Source organism: Styela clava, chromosome 2 (assembly GCF_964204865.1).
Source record: "Styela clava chromosome 2, kaStyClav1.hap1.2, whole genome shotgun sequence".
Classification (NCBI taxonomy): Eukaryota; Metazoa; Chordata; class Ascidiacea; order Stolidobranchia; family Styelidae; genus Styela; species Styela clava.
The window spans coordinates 20,102,864-20,125,352 of record NC_135251.1 but is presented as its reverse complement, the minus strand read 5'-3'; the positions used below and the strand labels follow the sequence as shown (position 1 = coordinate 20,125,352).

Here is a 22,489-nt window from a genome sequence, read left to right as displayed (position 1 = left end):
TATTTAAATCACAAATATGCTTGAAATCATGTTGAAATTAAGCTAATATATTTTCAAGTAAATGTTATCACAAAATTTAGATTTAACGTTAAGCTACTGCGTTCCTGAGTTCAAACTGAAGTGTTTGCGCATTAAAAATTGTCATTTGTAGAAGAATTTTTTACTCGAAGATATTATCCTACATCTTTGTACAGACACAGCTGAATTCGCATGTGAGGAAACCTTACAAGTTATACATTGAGTGTTGTCTTCCTGTTATATGTCGTCACTCGACAACGTTTGTAGCTTCAAAGTTCTAACGATCTTAAAGGTTAACTTCAGAACAGAAATTTAATACCCAAATGACTTTTCAAAAATTCACTGCCATATTATTCTGTGATGTTGAATGAATTCGGAAAATTAACATAACCAAACTTAAATTAACATGCAACTAGAACATGTTAGCTCTTGTGCCCCCTCTTAATTTTTCGTAATTGTGTTTTCTTCTGATTCTTCTGATTCGATTGAAATGAAATATTATCACAAATATTCCAAGCTTTAATGTGCTTCAACGATCCTTATCACAATTTGAATTATGGCCATAGGTAAACCTGGACTAATCTATACATATATGCTCGAAACACGCTGACCAGACAACCTTCAGCCCATCTTTACTCTTTTTTACTTTAAATGTAAAAAATAAGTACACATGGTACAATACCAAAAACATCAGGATTAAATCCAAAACTTGGTTGCGAATTCAGAAATTGATTTCTATATAGATTAAGATTGAGAATTGTATTACATGCTATATAATATATTCTATCGAATTTCAACAAAATTTTCAAACCGTCATTGAAATGTTGATATCATCCAAAAAAATCCCAAAACAAATAAATCGGAACTTATAGTGAAAAGCAGATAAATTCTTAGAATGTGAGAAAACCTCAAAACTTTTGTTTCTGTGAGTAATATTGCGTGAGGATTTTATTGTGTACAGCACCGCGTGAATACCGTAAAGATAGATTTGATATGCTCCATTGAAATAAAATGGACAAATCCGAGTATATCGGCATACCTAACATTTTGTTGTTATCAATTTTTTTAAAATGATGCATCGACCGTGGTTGAATCATTTTGATTTATGTTGAGCAACATTAATTTATTATACATAAATCATGCTTGAATATTTTTTTTTTGTAGTTTCAAAACCTTCGCTTCATAAACAATTTCTTTGTATTTAAGCCTCATACCCCTGCTGAAGAGAAACTACATTTTGGGCTGAAAAGATTTACCTGTTTAATCCATTTTTCTTCATAGTAAATACATTTTGAGCTGAAAATACTCTGTTATTTTTTTAAACTGCTTCACCCATTACTTTTTCACACACCACATAATAGCCAATCACATTAGCAAGATTAACCGCTACTTTATAATTTTGAAAGCATAACTCGAATTAAATAAGAAGCAAATTATTTGATGGGATTGTTGATTCTGTTTTCTCTAGTTTTTCATGATTTTGTTTACTTTGTAATTTAATCACACACGTGTAGACCAAAAATTATTGAATAACAGAAATATTTTGAATCTTGTATTAGCTAAGAATTAATGCTTACAAATTATACATAATACGTCGCTCAAATTTTGAAGGTAGAATAAAATTTTTATATTAAAACATTTTCTTAGAATATTTTATCAAATTTTTTCGAGATTATTTATTATGTGTTTTTCCCATCGTGGTCAATCCCCCTATAGAAGAGATCATCCGGTATGTAAGAAATAAGTTCGATAGGTGACTGACAGATTGATGGATTGACAAACACAAGACTATAGTTCCTGGTATGGGAATTTCGTATCGTTTGTCGATAAATCTTAATTAAAAATATATTTTTTCTAAATATCAACTCCAAAATTTTAACATGACGAAATTACAGAACTTGTATATTTTCTGTAACGTCAAGGTAAAAGTGAAGTCTATTATGCTATACAAATCTCTTCGCGTCTTAGTGATGAGAGATTTTAAGCTCCACTGTTTGAGGGAGAAATGAAGAATTTCCCCCATATTTGCTCTACAATATATTATCATATATTTATTCTCAAGCATTTCAATAAACATCTTCGTAATTTAAAGTAATCCTATCTCAAACAAAAATGCTATTGCAGTAGTAATCAAAGGAAGCTGATAGTCTCGTGATTATCATATATGCATCGTATTTTAAATCAAATTCCAGGCGGGAAAACGTATTACCACATGCTATAATGGTTGTATTATTGTTGTTATTACTGTTATTTCACTGGAAAAACAAAGCACATTGCTTCCTTTTTGTGACTCACTTTATTCGTGTGTTAGCATTACACGGCATTATTATCCCCATAAATCCTAGCTTGGTATTTCGATTTCTACATTTATAATCTCATTGAGACCGATATATGTCATCAAACCTCTTCACATTATATATTTAAAACAGACGCATGGCACCATTGCACTCGCGTGCTTGTTCATATTTGTGGAAGTTTATTTTGTTTCATTTAGATTGATGATAAAAAGTATCGTGAAGTAATCTCTTGAATAAATTTGTTTGCAAAAATATTGCTCTGTTTATGTTTAAAATATTCAACCTCCATACGGTATTCGAAGTGAATAATACAATTTGCAAAATTCGAGTGCATTTTTGTGTTATGGAATTTTGTCATCTTTGCAAAAGCAAACAGATACCAAAGTGGTGTATAACAGTAATCATACGGATTTTTTTACTTTGTATAAAGCGAGGGGTTCATTTTTAAAGAGAAGTCATAATTGAAATATTAAAATAATTTATATCACAAAAAGGGGTAATTGAGTTTCGCTCGCGCATATACCCTCTTCAACAAGGGTCCTGTTGTTTTAGTATCTTCGTCGCTGTGCAAACTAAAATCTTATTAAATGATGTTTGTCGATCGTTGAAATGGAGTTCGAGAATTAAGGGTACTGTAAAGCATATCGTTGAAAAATTGCGTCAACTCAGGAATGCGACTCGCTCTTTGTTTCCTATATCGGATGCCAACTTTGAGAATGCTCCCATCAAGTAAATCAAACAACAACTCGGTCAAAATCCCAGAATTGAGACAAAAGTGAGCCACCGCCAGCCACATTTTTGTTTTTCAATTTAGTACGTTAGCGGATTCTTTATTGCCAGTTTGATTTTGGCATTTGCACATTCAAAAATATTAACTTTACGCTGGAAAAATAAATAGAAAGAAAACATCGAGCTAGGAAATCATAGCAAATATAAAAACCTAAATAAATATAAAAATTGCTTATTGCATCATTGAAAAATGATATCGTTCTAACAAACATTCGTTAACATATGTGGAAGGGCGAGGCAGGTGGGACCGCAATTCGTCATTCGTAATCTGATATACCGTTGACTGACGAAATCGTTGATTTAGTCGGCACGATCGTTCGTAGCTTTTTCTCCGATTATCCCGCTTGGTTCTTTGCCAACTTTTTTTCTGGCTTAGTAAAACAGTTCTCTCAACATATTAAAAAATGATAAATTGGAGCTTTTTCAAAAAATATATGAAATCTAATATTGAACATAGCTACGGAGTTCTAATCATAACGTCCAGTACAAATTTGGATCAATGAATAGCTAACTAACTAACGATAGTCTTTTTTGCAGTAAAAATTAAAACAAATTTTATTGTGAAATTGAGATAAATTTTACTAGAAAATTAAATAGCCAAAGATGAAATCAGCAATTTGAGAATGAATAATGTAAACTTATCAAATTAACTATTGAAAGCACTTAATTTTTTTAACCACGTTATATTTGTCAATATAAACTTAATACAAATGCCAATTTTGCTCAAATATGATTTACGACAAATGTCAGCAAAAAAAGGGATTGCTCTCCTGATCCATCTACTAGTACCCTTCGTAGAAAAGTGATCGGTAAAGATCGCTACAGCCTGAATCTATGAATAATTTTTCATTTCAACCAGACAATTGCATATTTATGCGAGAAAGATAAACAAAGTAAGTCAGTTTGGTGATGGTCCATTTACATGATAAATATTCTTTTAATTACTCGGCTTCAAGTTCCGAGGTCATGTCACGGGGTCAAAGATCAAATAGCCCAGAACAAACATCGTTTGTGCATTAAAGTATGTGATTACTTTGGTAATGGACTTCCGTTCAATGCAATCTTGGAATCTAGTGAAATTTAAAATTTTTGTTTCGCCTGGATGCTCTTAAATTAAGTTTTATAAAAAATAGAATAAATCAAAAGCATAAAGAATAATGCAATAAAAAATCAAAATCCAATTAAATTCTATAAATTTTTTATCTATCACATAAAAAAAGTATTTATTTATAATATAAATCCATATGAACCAGATTCTTGTATAACTGGTTTTTGATATCCGCTTCGAATATGTTACGTGGCAATTCGAAAAACGTATAATCACTCTTTCAATATTGCATTAAATTCGTATATATTTTAGTACATGAAAACTTGCGTCCAGAATGATGACAGTGCACCTGTCATGAAATTTTCTTGAATCAACACGTTTGTGTACATTCACTTAACACAAATAAATAAATAATTCGAATTGTTTGCTGTAAGTTTGTTTGTACAAACTCAAATAAGAATTTGAGTATAGCAGGGGGAAAATAACAGAAGAAGTAGAATGATACAATACAAATGCAACAATGAAAAATAAATGTAAGGAGAATATGACAAAATGAAGGAGGGTAGTATGAACCAGACTTTATTTATCTCATTTTTGCCATTCTCTTCTGTATGCGTCACGAGCATAACTTAGTGGACGCAAAAAAAAAATATAAAAATAATTAACAGAACATAACATAACCACCACCGTGAAGATAAATTTCCTCTTGTGAACAATAGACCGCAGAAAATGTTTTCAAATATAAGATACAATCTGACAACATGTCATTTAGTAAGTGAAACACGAGAACACGTATTTTGGTTAGTTGACTGAAAACAATTTTATACTAATATATTTGGGGCGTTCCCAATTATTCATAACAGGTGCAATGGTGTAGGCTTAATAAGATAAAGAAACATTGGAAATTGGCAAATTAGATGAACTTAGTTTTCAATGTAAAAATGAAATAATATATATAATACTCATATATTATTCGGCAGTCAGGCATTAAGAAAGATAAATTAGTAATTTCATTTTGGTGAACTCACTCTTCGAAACAAGTTCAATATTGTAAAAACATACAACGGAATAATAAATTTGACTGGCAAAAAATGTTAACTTTGTTCTAACACTATCACTGAAGATGAATTACATGCCAACGTTATACATCTCATACACCACAAAATAAAAACATGAGTAATTTTTTCTAATCAGTACAGTATATTCATTACATTGTCTTCCTGCAATAGCGATTGATTTTGTGCAGTGGTTGCCAACCTTCTATATCTCGTGGCCCCCTTTTCGGAGGCTTTTAGAATTTAGAGCCCCCCTGTTTATCATTCCAGTGATATCCATAGTGTTGCTTTGATTGGTATTGATAGATTCCAAATCTCATTATGTTCGAACAATTCGTGCTCAACAAAAGGAAAACACCATGTGAAATAACTTCATCAAGCAGTGAAACTGGGAAGAATGGGGAGTTTTCCCATCCAACTGCTCTGTGGCCCATTTGGTGGGCCCCGGGCCCCCGGTTGAGAACCACTTATTTGATGTTTTGTTTGGTCATCTGATAGACGTGGAATGTAGTGAATAAGTTTTAGTATTTTATATAGATTAAGAATTCAAATATTAGATAAATCTTTTTTATGATTAAGCTGGATAAATAGCAGCATATTTGTTTTTCACACGTAAAGTTTGTGAATAAAAGAAATACATATAGAACGTTATAATACATACAGGGTCGCACGCCAACGCAAATTCCCTGGAACTAAACTGTTTGTAATAAAAATGTGTTAATGTTCACACATGATCCGTACAAAAAGCTCAATTTTTCATTGTTGGTCATACAATACCCAGCATTATCATACAAAAAAAAAAGTTGGAACACAACGCAAATTCTCACGAAAGTTAGCTTTACACCACTATAGGCTTATTCATAAAAGACACGGGGTTGGCAATGAAAAAGCTAGTTAGATTTCAATAGGGTTCTGTCTATGGCGTCACCACCCCGTTGTCACGCCTGTTTTAGTCATAATGGTGTCCAATTCACGAAAAATGTTACATTATATTTTAAAGTCGCTAATACGAAAGTGATCGCTTCAATTTCAATTGACCAAATATAATGATGATCGCTTATATTCTGACTCATTACACTGGCTTGCGTAAAAATGATCGTCTATATGAGTGAGATTTGCATTATGTGATAATGACAATAAAATGTTTCGATTTAATAACAACCAAGTAGTGTTGCAAACTTTTTGAAAATATGAAAATAAATTCTCATAAAGACATCCTCATAAAATTCAGTTCCTAAATCTAACAAAATCACTGAGATTGCACAAACGCTGAGATCGTATATCAAAGTAGCACCGAAATTACTATGATATATGCGTATGCGTCTACATATAAATATAGTGACTGGAGATGCTTTCCGCACGGGTAATAACTTAATTAGGCACATTTAACATTTATTAATTTATGAAGTTAGAAACATACTTCGATCAGAATGTTATAAATAAATCTAACACAGGTGAGTTGGGTGGTCCTTGACAAAATGCTTCCCGACAGTGCTCTCCTCGATTTGACTATTACTCGTCGTCTTTTTCAAAATAATCACGTCAACCTGTCACAGTAAATTTATAATTACCTTCCGCCCAACAAGTTGATATTTACTTTATTCAGCTTCTGTTCGTAAGTTTGCACGATCTTTGTACTTGTATAAGTGTACAAAAATACTGATGGAAGTGTCACAAGCGAATTCTGAAATCCAAAAGAAAGGGATACTATAAGCGTCAGGGAATGAAGATGGCGGAATGCATAGTAAGTCTCGATGGCCGAAGAAACTATGGTTGTGGGCGGAGTTCACGGAAAAAATCAAATCATGACTTTAAGATAAAGCAGGGTGGAAACAGATGTGAATTGTTGATTGTAATATTTCTAAAATGACCAAATGTTTTTTGAGTTTATTCGAACATTGGCCTAAAGCCTTAAATGTTCAACATAATAAAAATTTCCACATTCAATAAAATCATATCCTAAATCATTCGGTAATACACTATATAAATAATACACTATAAATGCCATCCAAAGGTATTACCGTACTTCATATTAGTGCTAAGTATTAATAAATTAATTAATAGGAAATGCGCAAATCAATGTGAATATTTCTTCTTTTACAATATGAACCTGCAAATTAATCTTTTGAACAACATTTTCCTTCGTTCACAAATAACTAATGAATGCAAAATATAGGTTATTTTGTGATAAATCTCCGCTGGTGAAAGTTTACTTTGAGTATTAATATTTTTCAAATTTTTTTTGTATCATTTCTAAAATAATATTAAAATAAAATAATAAATCAAAAAAACTCATTTCGTGAGAGATGTCAATAGAAAAGTTGACTTCGCCTCGACGTAAAAACCGCGGAAATTCGACTGCCAAGCACCCATAACGGGGCGGACGTTTTTTTGCAATATTTGACCCTTATAGTTGTTGCCTTACTGTTGCAAAAACAAATCCATGTAATCCGTATTTTGTAGTAAATGAAATCAATAATCATTTTAAAGCTTGTTGACAGTAAAGTATAGATCACAGTATGTTGAAGTATATTCCCCTTACTGCGGCTATTATGAATACCACGAAGGCAAGACCTTCGGGTCCAGTAATCAGAAATCAAATTATTAGAAATACAATGACATGCCACTAATTTTACAACTGTTTTTGGAGTAAAAATAGTAGCTCGTTAAGTAAAATGTTTCAAAATGCAATACACCTTAAAAGCCCACAGAGCCGACATCACAACAAAAAGGTTTAAAATTTAATTTATAACATCAATTTTATATCAAAAATGTAAAAAAGTGTTACCCTTTTCGGTAACTTACACCCATATCAAGTGTAGAGTTACTAAATTGTTATTTATAATATCACAACATAATCGATGTTGTCACGTAATGGTTGTATTTTTGTGACATAAATTCTAGAAAGCAGAGACTTTATTAAACTTGAAAAAAATTTAGACATTTTACAACCTGAGGATACAAGATGTTATAGAGTTTAGATTTCTTATTTCTGCTCACTGAGACAAAATTTACAAGTTGTCTCATGGGGTTACATTACACTTAAGATTGTCTTTCGGTTTGCACATATATACTTTAATGTGGATTTAACTATACATATATATATATAACTTGATTTTAGGATGGGTCGCTTGGTTTTTGTTTGCCATTGATATAGGGATTTAGACGTGAAAACAGGTAAGGATGAAAACAGTCTAAACATTGATGAGATTGAATCAAAACGTATATTTCAGCACTCATATTTAGGCGTTTCATAGAAATACTAATTTTAAATTTACGCCAGAATTTTTACCGTCGATTTCCATACACACCGAAAAATAATGTCACTTCATTTATCGTTATCCCATGCTTGGTTAGGTAGTTTCATTCAGAAAAAAAAATTGAAGTGGGTGACGGCACTTTTTGGCGATTCTAACGTGTCACGATTATGCCTTAGGAAAACAATACTGATCCTGCGTCGGAGGAGCGAACCCCCTTTTTTCTTTTACCCCAGAATAAGCAACGAACGATGACGCGGTCCAAAATCTCGGTCCCCCTTTTTCGTCACAAATTTCAACAGTTTATAGCATATAAATGAGTTACTTTGCGCGGTATTTGGTAATATAGTTATCGAATCTTGAGAAAACTGTCAAATCATATTTTTTGAAATACCGCAAATAAAGTGCACAGACTTTTAATTCGCGTTAGCGTATAAATACTACTGAAAGGCTACACCTACGAGTCCAAGTTCGTACGATTGAAATAAAATACTGTGCGTCTACTTTTCCTGTTGTTTTGCTGCTATTGAAGTGAAGTCTTCCGCGGTGGGTCCGCTTGGTTAAAAGATCGACTGCCCCAAGATGATGCAGTCACCAACACAAAGTCAGCCGGTAACATTCAACTCTCCTCATCCAGCTACGCAGGGAATGGTTTCGATTATGCCAACAACGTCTAATAGTAAGTATTTTATTATAATGCATTACTTGTATATTTGACTGTCTTTCCAATTTAATTTGCATATTTTGTGCTAATGGTAAAATGGTATTTTGCTCTGGAAAGATATATAAGTATATATATCAATAATAGACAATTAATGAACAAATTCAAATGATTTGAGATAGTGCTGTTAAATTCACACTGAGAAATAAAATTATCAGTCCGATAATGATATAAAACTGAAAATAAATGTTGTCATAAATATAATATTTCTTTATTTATAAATCGGATTAGTTGACGCCCATTCGCGGTATTTTATTCCTATAAAGTGGGTGACAGACTACTCGCACGCACTTCAGATATTTGGGGTCCAGATTTGAGATAATATTTTCGCGATAAAAATACCCCATGCGAATGCCGAGGTTTTACAAAAACTGTGGGCATATTATTCTATTTTCACAATCCAAACAAAAGAGGCAGATAACAAAAGATTGTTTACCCGATTCGTATTTTTCATTTGGTTCACTCTTTTGAAACGTCTGTCGGGATTGGATGATGAATATGTACCTTGAATATGAACATACACTAAGTTCCTTGCAAATTTTGGTTCTCTAATCTGATTGTTGAGAAAAAAATATTCGAATGAATTATTTTGTGATGGCCAAACTTGTAGAAGATTGAAATAAACAAATGGCACCTTAAACAAAATGATAAAACTACGCAAAATCGTTAACAACGCTGTTTACAAAACTCCATTTTGTTTTGCCAAAAATTATGTCGCGTGCTAATGAAAGATTCAGTTCTCTACCTTTTTAAATCTTTATTTGTGAAGTGATAGCTAATTCTCAGTTAGTACATACATACATTATCGTGTATACTACACCTTCTTTGTTATCAAACTTATGTCAGACATAATTCGATCAAAATGTATGGGATCAAAACTCAGATTATTCTATGGCTGGTATCTTGAATAAACACCTTTGTCCCGCGTGGAAGTTTAAAGTATCGCGGAGGTGATTAAACAAATTGTTGTTATAAAGTTTATCAGTGTAGATTTGTAATATCCTAGTTTATCAAGTTTGCTCACTTATAGAAAATGATTTTGAGCACAAATGTGTAAGGTCCTAATGTAAGAAAATATCTTAAATTTTGAATGGTTAATCGATCCCGATATGTGATACATTGCACAAAATTCAATCTTTTTTCTTCGTTGAATTATACCAAAATGGTATTTAATACTGATGCTGAATCGATTACTGTACTGATCTTGACCAACACACAAAATTCTAGGATGATTGTATATTTAGTCTCTGAATATTGTCATTCTTACGATTCATGATTGATTTGGCAGGGTGGTATTTTATAAGACGTTAGAAAAACAGTTTCATCATTCTTACTCATACATAAATCTGTGTACGATATGTTACCGTGTGTACAAATATTAGTTAAAAAGATTAAGGTAAAAAGTTAAGTTCCAAATACGATTAAATAAAGATCCCACCAACTGCGTTTAAGAAGCTCGTTGAAACTAAAATAAGATACATTACAGTTGACAAAAAATGTTATTTCTGCTGATATTTTATCAATGCGTACCTACTGTGGAATTTTCCATATTATAAAAGAGTTCGAAGTGTTTTAATTTTATCACACGATCTTGTAATCTGAGCGATAATATTATAATGCCATTATTATTAGAATATGTATAGGCTTCAAATTTCAATGTTGTCTCTGGTAATTCTACGAAACTAAATTTTTTATCAATTAAAATTTATTTTAATTATTCTTAGTGGTATAATTTTGTGTAATTATTAAATTTACTCCAACCTGACAGTAATATTGTTAATTTAGTACTATATTAGCATTGTATTCAGATGTTGCAATGTTGGTTGATAATTCCGAGCTAAATACTCAAGGTGTAATTTTTTTGGCAATATATGTAGTGAATTATAGTTTTAAAGAATTATTATTATTTATTACGAATAATAGATAAACAAATATCTAAAAAAGTAAATATTTTCCTATCAATACCATCCTTTTATTTTTTGGAAAAGAAAACAAATCGATTACTCTGCACTATCGCCTTTATAACGTCAGCTTTGTGTCGCATGAATGGTCGAAATCGTTTCAATGGATTTGGTTTGCGTAAGCTCAAGTGAATTGTAGAAGTAGCAGAATGGATCACATTTTGACAGTCAAAGCAAATTGACGCTAGACAAAATTTACAACAAATGTCACATCGTTGGGTTCCTCTGAAGAAAGATCAAATTAGGCTTAGTTTAATTGACCAACATATACCTGAAATATAGACGTCAATTAATAAATGTTTTAAGTTATTTAAACTCTCATACCAGAACGTTACCAATTTTGTCAAACATATTTTAGACATACATCAGGTGTATACGTATATTTCGGTTTGGTTTAGATTTGAACTGCGCAACTATTTGGATTTGCTAATTTTAATTCAAATATTGGACATCACAAAGTCTACAAATATATTTCGTCTCAGAGATCAACTTCCTGAATCATTAAAATAAAAATCAGATTAACTAGAATAAAGCAGATATTGCGGAATATAGACACTAATCCATTTTATTAGCATTGTCGACCGAGTAAAATACAATTTTTTTTAACTCAGACTTGTTTCAGACCTAGTGTTTCGAGAATTGTATAAACCCTGATCGTCTTGTCACGCAAATTGAGCCCACCTAACATTCTTTCATTACAAAAGAAAGGAAGAGCGAGGATAGCTCACTGGTTGTTGTTTTTGTCGACGCCATTGTTCGTCCCACCTACTTTTTCTTAGTGAGTAATCACTACAAGCACGCTACCCTCCCCCAATACCACTTGAATTAAAAATAATAAATTGTGTTAAAGATGATAATATTTGATTTGACGCTTATACGTTTATTCTGGGTCGCTGAAGTGGGTATAATGCGACGTGATTGCTTTACCGGTGAGGTAAGCGAACTATTTTGGCCACGCGACTTGAAAAAAAAACACTCAAACATACATTGAGGTATTTGAAATGGTTTTAGATGTTCATTCATTCCATTCATCTCAAAATTCTTTTATTGTGGTAAGGGTTATCTATAATATATCGAATCTTCTAATTAGATTGCGTTAGAATACTATTTTCCCGACCCAATTAGGATACGATAGTGAAATGATGTATCACTAAATGATAAATCCCCTGTCCAATACACTTCATGCAAGTGAATGACTTGACATGAATCCTCGACAAACAACTAGGTGTAGTGGAATATACAGATACCTGTTTTACAAGGCATTCGAAACGTTTAGAGAAAATTGAAATCTTGTCCCATGCAATTACACATCAATGAATTTGGCTCGGTTTAAGTGAGACACCCTCCGAGCCCATATGTGGTATTGTCTTGGCATGTTCCAATAAAACAGATTATAACGAATCAAGACACTAAAAATGATCAATGAAGAGCAATGAGGAGCTACTATGCTGTGGTTGAAAAAGAAACTAAATGATAAATGAGGGGAACAATGCACTGTGTCCACAAAATACAATGAATAAACAAATAATTGAACGACACCGTTAGACTGGAGGATACCAGACGCTTTCACTGTGCTTCCAGAAATGTGTGACATAAGATAGAAGGGAGCGAATGGATTTATTCTGTTCTGCAATCGAATAAAAAATTTAGAATAGATCCATCTAAATTTAGAATAGATGGGACGTTTAAAATTAATGCCAACGGCAAATTAAATTGAAGAAACTTAAAAGTACTGACATAAAATACCATTTCGTATGAAAAATTGCAAAACACAGTATAATAATAACTAACCAATGCAGTTTGTGTTAGTAGGAAAATTGGGAATGTCCGTTTAGCTTTCAAAAACCAGAACAGAACACCCTGATTTCGTCGAATAGATGGTGATCTGAATACTTTTTTTAAAAAAGTTTTTTGTGGTTATTGATTCCTATGTAGGTCAGTGGAATTATCATAGAATAGGTGATAAGAATAATGTTGTCTTGTATGGGATTTCCTCCGTCTACTCGGAGGCACTTTGCTGATTTTGACGCAGGTTGTTTTTCTACGGCAGCTGATTTGTCTTTGTCAAGCGCAATGTCTTCCCTTGCCCGATTTCATGCAAAGCAACAAGGTTAATTATTTCATTTAAAAAATCAGATTTTTTTTAAGCAAAGTTTTGAGCGCTATATTGCTGAATTCTATTAGCCGTGAGTATAATTGTCACTAAGTTATTTAGCAATGGCTAATTTTTGAAGGACTGAGGGTATTTTAAAAAGTTAGAAATAACATTTATTATCGATTGTTCCTAAGATGATAATTCCAATCAGTGATTAGCTAAATAATTTATGGTAACATGGTTAAGGAATTTCAGAAAAATACAGTCTAATAGTCAATATTCTTGTTTACCTTGGTCGAGTTTTTAAATATATATATATATTTGATTTATTTGCAATTTTTTTGTTATTCAAATATGACAAACAATATGTTATAAAATTACCAACAATCCGTACACGATATTCCGTTTTAGTCATCTGCATCATCAATTTGCACGCTAGTTCCATCAGCACAGCAGCCATTTTGTTTTCTTTTCTTATCGTCGAATAGGTTACGCATGCATCACATAGCGGTGGCAGCCTTAGCTAATTAAACTATACTTCAAGTATCGTTCAGTCGTTTTTTTCCCGAAATGTATGCGTTTTTGTGCATTTTATCACTGGTGTGACTTGAATATATATACACAATATGATTTCAAATTTATGAACTTTAAAAAGTTTTTGAACTTTTTTGGATCTATTTAACATATTTACTACTTCATGAAGTTGGGAATTTAATCGATCTCCTCATCAAATGATTTATGTAAACGAATTTTGAACAATACTATAAAACAAAATCAAAGTTTATTCATAATTTCAATGACTTATGAGCCAGATGTATTTATAGCAATTTAACACTGAATGTTTATTTTACATGTTCTTCTATGTTCCCGCAAAACGGCATCTATCCCAACGTAGTCAGAACATCAGAGCAGACCTTCGGTGAAGTAAATCAACTTGGCGGAGTTTTTGTCAACGGTCGCCCGCTACCTAACGCCATTAGACTGCGGATTGTCGAACTAGCTCAACTTGGCATCAGACCTTGTGATATCAGCAGACAATTGCGAGTTTCACACGGGTGTGTGAGCAAAATCTTGGCTCGTTACAACGAAACAGGTTCAATATTACCAGGCGCCATTGGGGGCAGCAAACCTCGCGTTACCACCCCTTCGGTGGTTAACGCTATCAAAGATTACAAAGTCAGAGATCCTGGTATTTTTGCCTGGGAAATCAGAGATAGACTTTTGTCGGACTGCATATGCGACAAGTACAATGTGCCGTCTGTCAGTTCAATAAGTCGTATTTTGAGAAATAAAATTGGGAATGTGCTACACCCGAACAACCCACTAAACCCAAATTATACTCCTGGGCCAACTGAAGTGATGAAAGAAGTTACGGCTACTGGGCCAAATCCGTACAGTAATCATGCAAGTGCAATGTACACACCGTACATGATTCAACAAGGAGGAAAACCTACTGGTTTGGCACCCGTTCCGACGGTGCCCACAGCACCTCCGTCGTTTCGTACACCAGGAATGCATTATTCGATGTACCATTCACATTCAATCAGTGAAATACTCGGGTTTCCACGATTTGATCAGCCTCAGATTTCAGGTACTATGAATATTTTGCCTTCAGTACGACGTATAAATAACCAGTCTATAATAGAAAACTTATTTGAACTGTTCACATTTGAATTTCACATTGCGATTTACTAAGCCATAGCACAGAAGCCTTTCTCCAAATTCATTTTAAGTCAGTGTTAGCTATACATTATCTAATTTTCGTGAACCATGCTGCTGCACTTCAGTAGTAATTTCAGTCTCGGTTCACCATGCAAAGTTTAACACGACAATTTGCGCGTATCGAGGTATTTAGCATTCCAACAAAACACGATTACTTACACGAGTTTATACTTTCACTAGTTTTAGAATTAACCGACAATCAATGCCCACCTGTTACAAGCCTATCTAGTGTTTGTAACAACCGTGACAGTTTTTTGCACCTTTATCAATTGGCCATGGTAAATCAGCGGGGGTCACGTTTTGGGGATAAAGACGCCGCGAAGAAATTAAGAAAATAATGCATTCGATACCCCAGGTGGTAATTGCGATTCTTTTTCGATCAATTTGAAGTGTTTTAAAATGCTCTTTTCTCTAGTGGATATTTTAACAGAAAACAGAAACTGTTTTGAACCGAGTGTGGGCTTCATTGTAATAGTCCAGACGGATTACGTGACTTGTGTGGGCCACATGTGCAATGATGCCCTCGCGGGGTAACAAAAACAAGCTGAATCTGTTCATGATTCATAGTGTTCTATCCTCTACATTTACGATACGGTTACTGCTGCACGGGTCATTCATTCATAAAATTACAGCGATACGCCAGGTTGAAACATGCATGCATCTACGTAACACTCCCATCATCCGTGCTCCACTGAAATTTTCACCCACGTGCGTGAATGCTTGCTTCTATGAAAGCGTGAAGCCGAAAGAGTCCGAAGGGAATATATATATTCAGCTACAGTTATAACACGGTCAAATTATAATTATACTGCCTCAATAATTTTCAAAGTAAATTTACGTGAAATATTTTCCTAAATTTACCTTCTAGAGAAAACTAAAGTATATATTTAGCTATGCAAATATGTTAATTAAAAGTTAATTGAAAACTTCATGTAGACAACATGCAAATCTTTTGCAGCAAGCCACAATTTGTATGGCAACGACAAATTTTTTTATGAGTATCAGCAGCATAAATTATCGAAAGCGTACAATGGTAATGACAATAAATTCTCTATGATTTTTTTTTACAAAATCTCTGTATTATGTGGAATATAGGAAACTACGAACATCAGGAAATTCACACATCTTTACACACTCCACGCAATTTTGAACAAAATGGACGTCAACAAATTCTTATATATACAATTACATCAATGTTCATAGCTAAGTTTACATTTCCCCCGCACATATCCATCAAAAACAAGAAGTTGCAAAAGTATGTTACCAATACTTGCTGTTGAACATATTCCCACTACGTCAGTAGTTAATTCGATGATTGGAAGAGACATTCATACCAAAAAATATGAATTTGCAATTTAATTAGAAATGCTTGGGTCATTTTTTCAATTTGAAAGTAAACGTAACAATGATATTTTGCACGGTCGGTTTACTTCAAGATCATTTTAGAAAATATGACAAGCATTTCTATTAAAAATGTTGAAACAGATTAACCACATTTTTATGTAGGCTAGAGACACTTAATATTCATTTAATCAAATAAGTCTTCACCTAAACATGTCACTTAATTTACAGTACACGACTTACTTGTGTAGCAGGACTAAAAAAAATCCCCTGAACATATGCCCGCAGCACTATACGGATGAGACCATATGAATGGCGATTTGTGCAACATATCTATTCTTAGTCCTAAATCTTCAACGAAATGAAAACCTTGTTTCAAGTTATACGATGGAGAATTTGTGAACTTGCAAGAAAGCATAACTTTCGCAATAAAAAGGTTACATGTATTCTCAAGGTTGAGGAAATTTGACCAATTGGTGGTATTTTTATTCTTTTTATCGAAATTGTATTAACGTACATGGAGGTAAAACCGGCCATATCGAAACAAGAATTCATTTTGTCTCGATGTAACAGATGACATTTTTGATTTAAGAAATATGAGAAATAATTTTTTTCACATTGCGTGCGAACAACGGCAACAATAACTCAATGAGATATATTTACCAATGTCATAAAAATAGGATCCGCCATTTTGTTTCAAATATGTATCCATTTTGACTTCTTAGTTTTTGTGTGCAGACCAATTAGCGAAGTGCCTTTGAAGCCTGAACAAACAGGGTCAGCACACTGAAAGTTTTTGTTTGAATAGAGGAGCCAGGAAACGGCTGCCTGGGAGCGTTTTCACTCGACTCTCAACAACAATGAAAATTTTTATTATTCAAATCGGTAATTCAATTTGTGGTATTTCGTTTCATAAACAATTTTCATTTATCACCTGTGTATGGAAATTGGTAAAAGCCTACGTCAAATTAAAAGTAGAAGAGTATTTTACGCGCAACATTTTCACGAAAAACTCAATGTGCACTTAGAACCCTCCAATTACCCTAGAAAATGTACGATTCATTTTGCAATTCCTATATTGCGATTCTCAGTTTTACACAATTGATACTAGATCCAAATGCAAAATATGAATGAAAAATATATTTATGGATACAATATCATTGCGGCTATGGGCGATACCTGTAAAGCAATTGACCTAATTAATTTCGGAAATTGGTTAATACTAGGGTTTCTTCAATAATTCGCCTTTTTTGAGAAGTCAGGGGATGAGGCAAGTATTACCTGCTGTTATATATATAGATAAATAAACGCGAAGTTAACAAAATCAACTGAAACCTCAACAAATGGGATAATTGCGTAAGTGCTTCGGGAGATGCGGTTTTTTGGTTTCGCTCGATTTGCATTTGCATGCATTTCCACGAGATTTATCCAGTACGTGAGTCTGGGTAATGAAACAGTATTCTGATAAATCGCAAAAATATGTCTCTCATACCTCCTCCGCCAAGACTAAGCCATATAGTAACGAACCATAGTTGAAGTAGGGTTCGTTCGTGGTTTAGCCCTGGTAAAGACAATGCACAGCTAAAAAGCGCTAAACGTACTTTATTAAACAAATTTCAATATTTAAAAACTGCAGTGAGTCACTCACGTTATGTGAAGGTTAACACCACACAAGAATGGAAAAAAGTGTAGTCGAATTATTGTTCTCACGGATTTTAACGAATCAAAACATTCTTGAACTAATGATTCATAATTCGGTAATTCAGGATGCGGAAGTCGAATTATGAAAGTAATAACAAATTGAAAATGTAAAATAGTTTATATTCTTTGTGAGTGACCAAAATTGGTAAGATGGATCATGATATACAACAAAAGGAAATGTGATGATAAAACAGTTTGGAATATGTTTTATCACATTACGTCTTTGTTCGTTTGATTCAACCTACGATATCTCATTTTTACTATTATAAACTATTTTGTTACTAGAATTAACATACTGAAAGCGTGATTACTTCATAAAATATAGAAGGTAATGACATTTTTGAGGAATCTCATATAAGGGGTATCGAATTACAAAAAAAAAAAATCGAGGCCACTTGCTTATGCTCATAAAATGAGAATATTTATATGTTGCAAAATGTTAAATTCTTACTATTTTACAGTATCCGTAACCAATTCCAGCGTACCCGGAATGAACGGACACTACAGCAGTCAACCCAATCATATTTCTCCCGTTATTGACGGAATTTCTACCAGTATGTCAGCCAAGATGGAGGACTGGTCTGCGGTCCCAGCATACGGTGTGACACCACCCGCCCAAGTGACATCTGTCGAAGTCAATGGAGGGTCAGCAAATGAAATTGAGAAAAACCATAACGTTTCGCATACCAACATCCCTTCTAATGTAAGTCAGATTCATGTTTTGGCTATTTAAATTTAATTTAAAAAATTGTGATTTACCGAACTCAAAAAAGGATATTCAAACCAGCATAGGAAATATGTATGTCTGAGGAAGTTTGACCTTGATCAGACGAAACGTTACAGAAAGATGCAGCAAGACTATTTATTGAATTACTCAGGATAGTTATCTTCATTCTCGCTACAGCATCCTTGCATTATATACATACGGATCCACCGACGCAAAAGCATAGAAAACGGAAAAGTAGTTGGTCTTGTAAAAACCCAATCGATAGCACAGCATATATGTATTCGAATTTTATGATGTTTGTATATTGAAATGTTATTAAAATGAAAAATAAATGATTGGTTATCGTTTACAGAATCATGTGCATTCCACAGCTTACAGTTCGATTAAAACGACAGTGGAAAACGACTATTCTACAACATCGACACCTAGTCTACCTGCCACATCTTACCATAACAGTCACGCGTACTTACCTCATCAGTATGCTGCCGTACCTTCCATGAATGGGTGGCATCACGATCACTCCAGGGCCTTGCACGCTGCTAATGGATCGCCAACATCTGCTGGTCACACGATGTTACCAACGATGACGCAGACGCAACTCGGACATCATCATCAGCATCATGCACAATTGCACCCGCAGCACAACTTGGCAGTTCATCCCTCACAAAATGGCGTCCCAGTCCAGTTACCAGTTTACTTAAAAACGCAAGCAACCGCGACGAGAGGTAAGTCCAATGTTGCCAGGTTTCTGGGATTGTATGATCAATTTACAATTTTATGAAATAGATTTTATGCATTTCATAAACATCGATGTTTACATTATTTTGTAATTATTGCGTGCATATATTACGTGCTACTACACATTACGTAATGGAAAAACTTTCAAATTATAAAAACAACTTTATTGTCACAAGGGGTAAACTATGTCACATCGGAATTAACTTATGTGGGTTGTCGATGGACCTTATAATAACAATATTTCCTATATATCTCATTAGTTGAAGTAGATTAGGAATCATTTTGTTTTGGGTTGTCGTGCGCCAGCATCATGAATCATGTGACATAAAGAAATGCGACAACGGTTTCCGCAATCCACGCGAAGTAGGAAATTTGTTATAAAATATTACTAAATGATATCTTGATAAATTGGATTAGAACCATTACTGGTATTGTTATTCACTAAAACACTTATAAAAAGAAACTTTCTGAAGTGGATGAGTTCATACGAGGAAACAGAATGTAAATCAGGGTACATAACTGCGATATCGATACAATTGATTATCTTGTCCACTCGATCAACACCATGCACCAGATTAAAAGCCAGAACGAAGTACGAGGCTATATAAAAACAAAACGTGGACGAGACATTCCGCGAAAAGATATAATTGGCCTCTTGGGTCTTTAATAACTTATTAACACTCACGTTGGGTTAATTATATTATTTTTAAAATGGTAGTTTGCGAAACGATGACCAAAACTTTCGTATATTTTTAGCTGCGGTTCCCCGTGTCATGGCTAACGTTTCTTCAAATACATAAAAATTCAATGAGTCGTTAACATTTACTCATTAAGTTCGATGCGTATTCTCGTTTACAGCAATGCGTATTCTGATTTTATCTTATCTCATAGAACCTAAATCAATCTATTTTAATTTCACAGACAGTAAACTTATCAACGGGACAAAGTCGCCAAGTCACTCACACACACCGGTCTCGGCAATGGCAACAGCAAACGCCTCATAAAGAGAGATTTAAAACATGATTGGACAAATATTCGATTCCGATCGAGATTCATTGGTTTGCAGGTCTATCTATATTACAGGAGTACAGAATGAAGCAAACTGATATGCTCCCGAGTCCCCAAATTCTTGAATAATGTGTGCTCGAAAGCACTTTGAGAATAATGAGAGAGCTTTCTATAAGAAAACTAAAATAATTGAGGTTTATCAGTGCGGCGATTTTAAACTTTTTTACTCGTTTTTTGTTACATTATATGACTTGACGCGAATTAAATTTTGCCTATTTTTTGCATATGCTGCCTGCCTTTTTTCAAAATCTCTTATAGTTTCATATTTATGCAGCCAGTACGTAAATAACAAAGCCGGATGAAGTTCTTCACTAAATTACGGGTACCTTATCTTCTTCCCAAATACCTGCCAGGTTGACAGAACTCCAGACTGTACCTATATATCTTTCAATTCTTATATTACATTCACGTTTGTTAATGTAAAGTTATATATGTTTAATTTTTTGTGGCGGATTTATCTTTTTTAAATTTCAGAATCATCAAGTTTTGTTTTCAATTCGAATGTTAGAGTCATATTTCGGAATCATGATTGCATTTTCAAATCGAAAAAAAGTATATTGAAGATTAATTTGTATCAATTTGGCTCGAGTAGATAAATGCGAAATTTTATCCGGAGATTTTGAATGAATTCATAATTTTAAGAAAAACAAATAAATATGAATTTTTTGTACTTTTTAAGTTGCCATTTTTGGCGTCCAGACTGCCTGCATATTTGAGCAAGATATTCTATAAATGTCATGTGAATGCCTTTGTTTAAAACCTGTACTTATAAGCATTATTGTTTCATTTAGCCCATAGTGCATATTATGCTGCTATTGCGTTAGTTGTTTTATTTGTTGAAAGCCATTGAAATTTCAAAAACGACATGAGTTTTTTGATTAACTAGTCGTTATTCGTCAATCACAATACTGCTGGAATATGCGATGCGATGCGGTTATAAACATGATTTTAGATTACTTTGCTTATATCTTGATGAATTTCCGAATTGACGAATTTGATTCGTTTATATCCCATTCAGCCGAATGAAAATTACTTAACATCTTTATTTTGCTTTTTCGTAAACATTTTCAACGTTGAATCTGGCATACGTTATTGTGTATATTATATTTATAATAAAGCATTTTATGACAAAATGCAAAACTAGTTTTGAATGCGGGATTATAAAATAAAAACCTTGTTTAGAATTTTCTCCGTTTTGAAACCCGCACTTCATCTCAATTTTTAATGTTGTATGGGATATCATTTTAAATTTTACATTTTGTTTTCATATTATGTTCCACCGTTTTATTATTGGTCTCTATTCAAATGTCTGAATATATGACGACAAACATAGTTGGGTATTTTGTTTGGTTATGGTCTGCAATACACATCAGAGTTAATGGATAGGAATATAAGGCGCGTCATGTCATGAGCATGCAAATTAGGATATTACAAATCAGTATTAGGAATATGGCTTAAAAGTTGCATGTTGTTAGAAGAAAAAAACGAGATAAAATTAATAATGACTGGCAAACTTGATCAATTACCAAGTTTTTGTATTTGAATAAAATTTAGACTTATTGACACTGATCGCGACGAGCTTCGTCGGCATGGGGAAGCAATCATCATCATACCGTAAAATAGTGCGAATGCTGGAGCACGTATCGAATTGTAGGGAAATAAGTTTTAATAAAAATTTATTTTTATCACTCTAATTTTATATACGAGTATCGGATTCAATTTTAAGTAGTTTGATGTGAATGTTTTGAATCCTCTACCAATCGCAATCCCGTTATTCATAAGTGGCAATTATTTCACCGTCCAAATCAATAACAAATTGTGGCAAATTTCATTTCAAGTCCAGTTAAAGTCTAAATCGAAAAACACAAAATGTCGCGAGCCTCGTAGTAAAATTGTTTGTTCTTCGCAGAAACTTTATTATGGTACGAACGGGTTCAAATATATTTAATTC

At 33.3% G+C, this 22,489-nt stretch overlaps 1 protein-coding gene across 2 annotated transcripts; it reads left to right on the top strand.

Annotated features, from left to right (window-relative positions):
• Positions 1 to 8,778: 8,778 nt before the first annotated feature.
• LOC120335870 (paired box protein Pax-9-like) lies at positions 8,779 to 21,865 on the top strand. Of its 2 annotated transcripts, none has more exons than XM_078109803.1 (5): positions 8,779 to 9,143; positions 14,137 to 14,832; positions 18,467 to 18,708; positions 19,085 to 19,457; positions 20,392 to 21,865. In XM_078109803.1, exons 1-5 carry the CDS (start codon positions 9,047 to 9,049, stop codon positions 20,472 to 20,474), a joined length of 1,491 nt encoding a protein of 496 aa, XP_077965929.1. In that variant the 5' UTR covers positions 8,779 to 9,046; the 3' UTR covers positions 20,475 to 21,865. The 2 variants fall into 2 exon arrangements, with proteins under 2 accessions (XP_077965929.1, XP_039259424.2); XM_039403490.2 differs by lacking the exon at positions 8,779 to 9,143 and adding an exon at positions 12,405 to 13,256.
• The last annotated feature ends 624 nt before the right edge of the window (positions 21,866 to 22,489 follow it).